This window comes from Haliotis asinina, unplaced genomic scaffold (assembly GCF_037392515.1).
Source record: "Haliotis asinina isolate JCU_RB_2024 unplaced genomic scaffold, JCU_Hal_asi_v2 scaffold_156, whole genome shotgun sequence".
Classification (NCBI taxonomy): domain Eukaryota; kingdom Metazoa; phylum Mollusca; class Gastropoda; order Lepetellida; family Haliotidae; genus Haliotis; species Haliotis asinina.
In genome coordinates, this window is record NW_027134020.1 from 7714 (window position 1) to 18136 (window position 10423).

Here is a 10423-nt window from a genome sequence, read left to right on the forward strand (position 1 = left end):
GAACAGAGCTTGTGCTACCTCGTACTTATAGGTAAGTGAGTGATTTTACTTTTATGAGACTTTTAGCAATAATTCAGTAATATTATAGCCGGGAACACCAGAAATAGGCTTCACACCTTGTACCCACTTTGGGAAGTGAACTAAACCAGAGAACTGTTCACAACTGAAAGTGAAACAGTCAGTAAGACTTTTACTACAACCTGTTTGGGCTAGTTAAGGGTAAGCAGGCAGGTGCTATTTTCTTACACTATGTTTCCAAAGGTGAGCTCCTGAAAGGTACTCAGTCAGGATTTGCATTCTTCTACAGAAAAAAACAACTGTATTTTAAAACTTCAAAGTTGAAAGTGAAAAAATCAGTAGGAGCTTCATCACAACCTGTTTCGGTTAGTTATGGGTATGCAGGCAGCTGCTATTTTCTTACTCTTTGTTTTTTGAAGGTGTGCTCCTGAAAGGTACTCACTCAGGATTGTGTTCCATGAGAATGGCTGTATACAAATGGTCATGAAAATATGCTTTTGTGATCTCAAATGGAAAAGTGATGGACGGACGAAGCTCACTGGTTAAAGTTGGGGAGGATAAGAAGTCAAGGGAGGTCACTCATTCAGTATCTGGACATGGCAAGCATTGAGAGTTAGCTATGACTGCAAGAGTTACTTCCCTTGTATATTGTGAGCATTTAGGAATGTAACTTAGATGATCAAATATCATGAGCTATTATTGTAACCTTTACTCTGAGAGTAAATCTTCAGCAATTCATACACTATCCTAAATGATGACTCTCAGATTAACAGGTATCATTGCAAAACTTGCAATTAAACACTCATACTACACGTATAAAGCATATGCTGTGTTATTCCATAATTTGTGATCTGCAATGGTTCAATGCCATGCCAAGACAGATTCTGCTGGACTATGAACATATAGTGTAACCCTGTTAATCCACAAACCCTGTACTCTGGACAATTCATGTTGAGAACATGTGAAAACATTTAAAGAATATCACAATATATCCAGTTAGGTCTGGATAATCTGGATGATTTTCCTATGAACCGTCCCATCTGGACTGACACGCTTCCACAGCTTGGTGTAAAAGACAATCAGTGAAGATAAAATAGCCTGGTTTCCCTGTATCTTCTGATGTGCAAACAGTGACTGGCACTGTAGGGTGTGAGACTAGTCTCTTCTCGACAAAACTGTATTACCAGTCCTACTTAAGGGAGCTAACTCTGTTTCATGAATTAAAAGTATAGTGGAAGGTGGATAATTTCAATTACAGTGAACTAACTTTTTCCACCACAAATCAAAGACAATGCAGTTGTCGTAAATTAGTTAGTGGTTAACATCCCATTCTGCTAAATACAGAATGACACAAATTAACCAGACTCATAAAGAAGGTGATGCTTTTTTCAAAAAGATAATTTAGACATAGGCTGGAACTAAATAACAAATAAAGGGATAGCGAACACATGAAGTGCTTATCTTCAGAATTAGTTACGGATTGCAATGATTCTATTAGTTACGGATTGCCAAGTCTGCATGGAGCACCTGTCTGGGTACGGTGAGGTGGAAGAAAGTCTTTCACAATGCTAAGTCTGTATGGGGCACCTGCCTGGGCACAGTGGGCTGGGAGAAAGTCTGTTGCAATGCAAAGTCTGCATGGGGCACCTGTCTGGGCACAGTGGGCTGGAAGGAGGTCTGTCAAAATGTCTAGTCTGCATGGGGTACCTGTCTGGACACAGTGGGCTGGGAAAAAGTCGAGGCTATGCTCAACTGCAAGAACTGGGTGAATTCACCTTTGGCCAAGCAGATTCTTAGCTGATCCCGAGCTGGAGTCCATGGCTTCGCTCGAAAGGGACAAAGACTTCAGACAAGGACATTTGAGGGGACAAGGTGGGATAATGAGTTTGGACCTAATGCAAACAAATGTGTCTGACTTTGTACAATAAAACAACAAGTTGACATCATAGTGCAGTTATCACAGTAGAGTAGGACAAAGTCAGACATCTAGCAATGGTAGGGTACATCATGTACCCTTGTAATGGTACAAATAGTACAAAATATGAAAATGTTGATAAATACTCAAAATGCTATACAACAGCAATACCAAACTGTCACATAATAATAATAAACTTGTTCCACGCACGTTGAAAGATTGTATGCCACTGTCCTCCGAGGTTCATCCAACAGGAGTGAATGTGATCGTCAGCTGACCGAGACACTTCTTCACTTCGGCAGTCATCATTACAGTAAGGATGTCTTGAGGACTCAGTCATGGGAACAAAGAAGGAAATGCAAAACACTTTAGGATATTCTGATGACATAGGTCACCTAGGGCGATGTATATAAGGTCGTTGATGATGTAGTTGAAATGTTTCAAACACTCAAGTGGTGTATAGTTCGTCTGGAGTCACAATGACAGTGTTTGACATCATGTTCTTATTTAGGTTCTGATGCCAATACAGACATCTTGACATTCTTCTGGATTTGGCAAAGGGAATCAACAGCTGATCTTCATATATATCTGGATAGGATTCATTTCTGTATTTGGACAGGTTCCTCTAGAGACAACTCAAATGCCGTGGATGGATTAAGCTTCAAATGGCCATGCTTCTATTATCTGTCATGTAGTTTATGTCAGACTCATCGGATAGAATCACAAAGGTGGGGTCTACTATACTCTGGGTTATCTTCTTTCTGGGGACTATTTAGAATATATTACAGTGAAAGTTCCTTGTATTCATGAAGGACACATGTGAGTCCTTAACCTATTACACAAAGAGAAACTATGAGGAACAACTTGAAAATATCATTAGGTACATTTCCTGACAGCATGACTGAAAGAGGTAGCTCAGCCTAGAAAAGCATGAAGCTGTTCATCTTTGCATCCCATAGTCTTGGCTAACCTGTAAAGATAAAGAACACTGGCATCACATTTTAGCATGTAATTGAGAAAGGGATTTTAGCATCTTATTACAGTTTTACCAAAATCAAATCCATGCAATACTGTGACGGTAATCGAAGAACTCTGTGTCAGCATAACAGTTCTACATGCATACGATGCCACTTCTGCTTGTATCCCATAAAATGTTTACATGCATCCATAATATTTCTTCATGCTTGCCTCACAAGTTCTGTATGCACCCCATATTAGACTTTCATGAATCCCATGCCAGTCTTGCATCAATGCCATGTCAGATTATAAATGAATCCTTCCTCAGATTTACACATACCCCATGTCAACTTTACAGGATTCCATATCATTTTCACATGAATCCCATGTCAGTCTTACATGAATCTCACTTCAGGTTTACAAACATCCCATGTAAAATTTACATGAACCTCATGTAAAATTTACCCGAATCCCATGTCAAATTTACATGCAGTCCATGTTAGGTGTATATGAATCCCAAGTAAATTTTACATGAATACCGTGTCTAGTGTTGGGAATTGGTTGAAATTTCACAGTTGATGACTGCTTCTTTACTAATGAACTATCACTGAAAAATATTGGTTAACAGTATTTTAAAGATTCTCCTTTTCAGGTTGTTACTGCAGATAAGTATAACGTGATGCAACTTGCTAATTTAAAATGATGACTGATAAACTTGATGGAGCCTTCATGAAGTGTTTAGTCATGACTTATCAATCAGTAAGTGAAGAGAGTTTTCTAAAACATGTTTCCAGGTCCTGACAACTTCGAAGATATGTTCCAGAGACTAATTCAGCAGTTCCAAAATCATTTGTGTTCGATTAAGAGAAAATGTGATCGATTGCTTGGTTGTTTGGTCACTGCGACCAATCTTTGATTATTTCAATTAATCAGACCACCACTAACCATGTCAGATTTACATACACTCCATGTTAATTTTACATGAATACCATTATCATTCTCCATGTCATACAGGATTCCTTTCCACTCATCTCGCTTATCATTCATCACATACCTGATTACTTCTTTAGTAAATGGCGTTGGTCCACATGCACACACCAGCAGACTTGCTCCATCGTCCATTGAGGGCATCTCCTTCTTCAGAAGTTCCTCCCGTACTCTTCCCTTGGGCCCCTCCCACTCAGAGTCGGGCTCGGACAGCACATATGTTACAGCCAACCTGCGTGAACCCAAAAGTTAACCAGAATATACAGCTGTGAAGCTCATAGGAGTCTCATGCAGGTTCTTCTGTTGTTATAGCAGGGTTGGGAGAAATATCACACCCAGGGTAGGGAAGGTTCTGTGGTGGGGCTAGATGGAAGTGTTGAGGGGCCTCTACGGCCAGGCTCAAACAGACAGATCTCAGGGTGCAGTGGGTGAGCTGTCTAAGGCGCCAGGCTAGTTATACAGCAAGCTTGGGAGGTGCTGGGATCCAGCCATCTGTGACTGGGAGTAAAAACCTTGGACTCAACTTTGTGTGCAGACTCTTTCAGTGTTGTCACAACCCTTAGTGTACAATAAGCACACAACCCTGCGCACGTAAAAGAATCCATGAATCTGTTGGTAGATGACCAGATGGTGGCCACATGAATACATGCGAACACCTAGTTGAGGGTACAGCAATGTGTAGCACCTTGTAATGGTGGGAAAGTCACATTAACTCAGACTGGATATCTGGTCTACACAAATATTAGCATCTTCAAACAGGATAGAGCGCACCTCCTAGCACCTAACTTTCTCTTCACAGAGGGCGGGTCAAAATACTCCTGCGTGCAGCATAAAACTAAACTCACCCACTCACTCACATATCTTGACTGGAAGCTAAAGATGCTGACAGCTGTGTTCCTACCTGTCACCCTTAGATTGTAGTTCATCCAGCTGATCCTTCCACAAAATGTCCTTTTTCGTCTTGTTGAAAAACATCATTTTAACACGTCTGAAGAAAGAACAAATGAAAGTCAGTGTACACACAAATGGAATTTCCAATGGAACTTTGTCATCTAACAGCAATATTACTGCCCTATAACAATACCTAATGTAAGGATGGACCAGACAATCTAATGACTGATATCATGGGCCTTCAGGATGTGATTACACACAATTAACCATGACAGACAGCTAACAGACTAACATATAATAATAGTAACAGTCGATCTGTATTGTGCATTTATGTACATTAGATGCTTAGAGCACTGACATATCATCCCTGGTCAACAAGTACAGAACATTCTCTGAGAAGGATACAACCAGTTGCCTATACTCAAGGTTCAAATTCAGGCCACCATCATATCATACCAGGCACCCAATATATTGCTGAGTCGACAGAGGCAATTTTGAAGAAACACACACGAGTAAGGTGAGACCATATGTCACATGTGCTTGTTGTGCAGCAGAAATGAGTCTCAGGAGTCAAGCTGCCAAGCACGGACACTCTCCGCCCTACACTGCTTAACTTCAACTGATTGTGACCTGAGCACGACACACAGGACCGTCACAATACAGACAGGAATACAGACACATACAGCTGTCTTTTGACCTACCTCTTTGAGTCCTGCTCCTCCACCAGAGTGTGATACAACAGTCGCACCATGGGTGTGAATCCTGTGCCTGCTGCCATCAGGATTAGCTGAGTGCTCTTCTCGAGCTGGCTGGACTGGAAACTTCCATCTATATCACTCACCTCTAGAGTTGACCCTAAAACAGGCATAAAATATGTCACAAGACCTGGAAAACACAATGAGAACATTTTAATCCACTTTGAAAAGATTAGTGAAACAGATGAGTCAGTTTGGTTAAAACAGCATTTCAATTAATAGGTGATGGAAATAGAAATCACACGAAACCAGCGCTCAAAATATTTACCTGCCTGACTGCGTGGGACAGGTTATTTTGAACACATGCATATGACGATATTTTATTGACAGGTAAGCTTTGATCAGGGCTGGCAAATTTTTCATCCAACAAGCCATGTAGTCTGGCAGAATTTTTTGTGAGTTTCATATGTTAACAATACATATACTTACCAACAGACAGACCACCAATCCAAGGTGTAAGTGCACCATCGGGATAGATCTTTATCATCAGGTAAAACACACGGCCTTGATCTACAAGGATGTCTTGCTCGCTGGATCTCAAAGAAGGTAAAACTACAGTGTAACTTCGGGCTAGTTCCATCCCTATAAAAGACAAAAAAGAAAGGTTTTAATGAAATACAGGTGCATGTAAATCAAAGAGAATAGGTCTGCACATGTTCATAAATCTGGTGAGCGTAAATCTGTTTTTTTATATACCTGAATGGGTCCGTTTCCAGATGTAAGTAGTATCAAAGTGAGTGACAGTGACTTTGTTCAGACCATACAATTCCTGCATATGTATACTGGCTAATACCGGTATGTCTACACTTTTATATGAGAACCTTTTGAGGCATATGTATAGGAGGGTTTCACACCTGAGATGTTATGTTTGATGCATATGTGGTATGACTCACATTGAGACATTAAGTTTGACGCATACATGGTATGACTCACCTTCAGACATTATGTTTGATGCATACATGGTATGACTCACCTTGAGATATTCCGTTTGACATGCACACGATGTGACTCACCTGAGATAATATGTTTGATACATACATGGTATGACTCACCTGGAATGTAACGTTTGATACGCACATGTATGATCCATCTGAGATGTTATGTTACACACGTACATTGTAGTACTCAGCTGAGATATTATGTTTGACATGTACATGGTATGACAGGGCTGAGATATTATGCTTGACACATACATGTTATGACTTTCTTGAAATGTTACGTTAGATATGTACATGGTATGACTCACCTGAGAAATTAAGTCTGATACAAAGATGATATGACTCACCTGAGATGTTATGTTTGATATGTACATGATATGACTCACCTGAGAAATTAAGTCTGATACAAAGATGATATGACTCACCTGAGATGCTATGTTTGATATGTACATGATATGACTCACCTGAGAAGTTAAGTCTGATACAAAGATGATATGACTCACCTGAGAAATTAAGTCTGATACAAAGATGATATGACTCACCTGAGATATTATGTTTGATATGTACATGGTATGACTCACCTGAGAAATTAAGTCTGATACAAAGCTGATATGACTCACCTGAGATGCTATGTTTGATATGTACATGATATGACTCACCTGAGAAGTTAAGTCTGATATAAAGATGATATGACTCACCTGAGAAATTAAGTCTGATACAAAGATGATATGACTCACCTGAGATGTTATGTTTGATATGTACATGATATGACTCACCTGAGAAATTAAGTCTGATACAAAGATGATATGACTCACCTGAGACATTATGTTTGATATGTACATGATATGACTCACCTGAGATGTTATGTTTGATATGTACATGATATGACTCACCTGAGAAATTAAGTCTGATACAAAGATGATATGACTCACCTGAGACATTATGTTTGATATGTACATGGTATCCAAGGGGCACACACATCCGTGTACCTTCAGGCAGCTGTACACAGAACAGCTTTGTGTCATGACTAACGTCTTGTATAGACTGGATCGTGCAATGGCGATAGGACACATCTGGAATTACAAGAGGCACATTAATTGCATACAATATACTCACAGAAACAAATAAGGGAAAACAAGTGTTCCTTTATTCATTTGCAAAGTATCACCCACAGTGCAACACATACCTTGTGAAGAAACCTGGACAAGAAGAAAGGAACACTTGCACTTTCATGTGTTCCCTTACTTGTTTCCATGAGTATATCATCAATGAAGGTTAATCAGTGGAGATTCATGGATATAAAAGGTCCAGAACAACCTTTGCTCCTAGTTACCAAGGTTACCAAAAGTTGGTCAATATTGCTGACTCAGATTATTGCAATCATACAATGTCATGGGCATCATGTTCACTGTATCAATCACGGGATTGTCTGACTAATATGGCGCTAATATGGCAACCGCTGCTGAAGAAGAATGAAATATTTACAACATTCATGTTTACTACTCTAAATTTTTAGGTCACTTACAAGTTGCCTGAAATGACTGGTGTCTACATAATTTCCCAATTTAGGCTATCATTATAATTGAAGACATTGGGTGCCATGTTTCATGAGATGTCAAGTTTGGAAAAGCTGTCACACACATCAACTGGTGTCAGCGTAATCCACCATGCAGGCCACTATCAAACTTGACGACATTGGGTACAACAGTGCATCAGATATTGCGTTAACATGAGTTTGAAAAGAATTTGAAGTGTTCTGTGACCTTGAAAATAAGGTCAAGGTCACCAAAATCGACTGGTGTCTGCATAATAACCAAATGTAGGCTGTCAAGAGATTTGAAGACATTGGGTACAACAGTTCATGAGATAACAAGAATCAAGGTAGACAATATCAAATTTATTGCCCATTTAAACACACAGGTTTGACTGTCAATACTACCTACATGTAAGCCTTGGGCTGCAGCAGTCCTTGAAGTTAAGCAAATCAGAAATACCATGCAAATTAAACAGGTCTGTCAGATACTGAAAACATTTTTATTATTTCATGATTATTTAGATCTTGGTTTGTTATATCTACAGTTGACAGTTTGTTTTTTGTTCTACGAATCATTCCACCCATAGTGTCAAGCTGGTGTACTGAACTTGCTATGCATTTAATGACAAACCTCTTTCTGTGGTCTTCACCAGGGATCCGTGGTCGCTCTGATTGGTTCCCAGTGTCTGCCACTGTTCATCAGTCACCGACTTTGGCATAATAATTTCTACCTTCCCATTGTCCTTGTGTACCTTAACTGCAGAAACACAAACCAGTATGAACAGTCCCTGACAAAACAGATGAAGTCCATACAATCCAAGCTTTGGTGTTAATGTCAAATCAGAGTCATCTCACACCAGGACTTAATGACAGACATACAGACAGGCATTGGTATTGGTCAACTGGATACAGATCTTGTTTGGAATATATTATGCAAAAGTAAGGCAGTGAAATTTAATTCCTGACTGTTTACTTGATTTGAGGATTGATTCTAAGGCTAATATGGACTTCTTTACAATTTTCGAAGTTGTAAGAAATACTTTTCATGCCAACATTCATAATATTTGCATTTTAAAAAAAAGACATCTAAGGTATTACATACTGTACACAAATAGTCTGTTATGGGGACATTTTTTTTACAACTAAATTTGTTTATCTTCAGATTGTCGTGGGAAATTCGGAATTTACAGTATGCACATATTAGGTATTTGTTTTTCAATTCAGTGATTTACAGTTCCAAGGGAAGGTCATATCTGAATTGGAACTAAGCATCTTTGTTTTCATTCTTAATCATGAATCAATCAAATACACTTAAAACTGACAATTCCAGACTTAGTTTGAGAGCTGGGGTTAATGTTCAGCATTATTCCTGCCTTATTATGATGCTAGACGACACCTGGAGCAGGCTCCATGAACCCCTATGGAGAATTGAACCGGCTGTCAACCTTACTGAGCCAGTGGCTTAATCTTGTGCCAAACCTGGAAATCTTACAGCTGGTAGTTTGATAGAGAGGCATATGTTCAGAGTGAACTCTTTGGTCTAAGTTTATAATAAACCTATAATAAGCCTATATAATAATAGCTACGGATTTGCATAATTTTGTTAGATGTCATTTTCAAAAAAGTCTGATGAATAACAAATCGCAGTTCCAGCTATGGACATTCTTTAGGGGCAGCATTCAGAGACTGCTCGTCTGCATTTGTATGCAAGGTGTCAAAATTGTCATGAAGGTAGCAAAATTGCAAAACAGTTTGACACAGAATTGTAATCATGCCACTTGACTTTCCTTCCTTGTTTTCAACCATCTTCAATAAATGTTTCACCCTGTCCCAACAGCAGAATGCTAAATGACTGGATTTTAAAAAATACTCACCATTATAGTCTGGTATGATGGCTTTTTCCAGTTCTAGAACAAAATATATTTAGTGAATTAGTACAATTTATTGTAAAAAAAGTCCCCACATTTCGAAAAGTGTTAATAATATCATGTCAGTCACATTAAAATAAAACTCTTAAAAGATTATCCGATTGGTAGTCTGATTGATTAGTTGACTGGTTGACTGCACTTTGCTAGATATATTCTGGCTATATGATTTAACAATATTGAACAATATTGGAATTAGTCATCAGTCCACTTAGTCTTCGAGTGTAAACACATGGGCCCAGATTTTCGAAGTTCACTTAGAGCTAAGATAGTCTTAAACATAATGTGAATCTATGGCACTTACGACTATCTTAGTGTATAGAGAGATTTGAAAACACATGCCTTGAACACTTAATCTTCATGTTCCAGGGTGTCAGAAAGTCTACACACCCAGTCCACTTTTCACAGAATCAAGACACCAAATCTACTTTGTTTTAAAACACCTGAACACTTTATCAACACATTCAACAGTGTCACTGAGTCTGGACACCCAATCCACTCTA

The 10423-nt window shown here is 39.0% G+C and overlaps 1 protein-coding gene across 1 annotated transcript; it reads right to left on the minus strand.

Annotated features, from left to right (window-relative positions):
• Positions 1-2427: 2427 nt before the first annotated feature.
• LOC137271538 (cytochrome b5 reductase 4-like) lies at positions 2428-9899 on the minus strand. Its single transcript, XM_067804004.1, has 8 exons — positions 9870-9899; positions 8627-8752; positions 7394-7534; positions 5953-6105; positions 5470-5623; positions 4779-4865; positions 3945-4109; positions 2428-2903 (listed from the first exon to the last, which is right to left on the minus strand). Exons 2-8 carry the CDS (start codon positions 8712-8714, stop codon positions 2849-2851), a joined length of 843 nt encoding a protein of 280 aa, XP_067660105.1. The 5' UTR covers positions 8715-8752; positions 9870-9899; the 3' UTR covers positions 2428-2848.
• Positions 9900-10423: the final 524 nt, after the last annotated feature.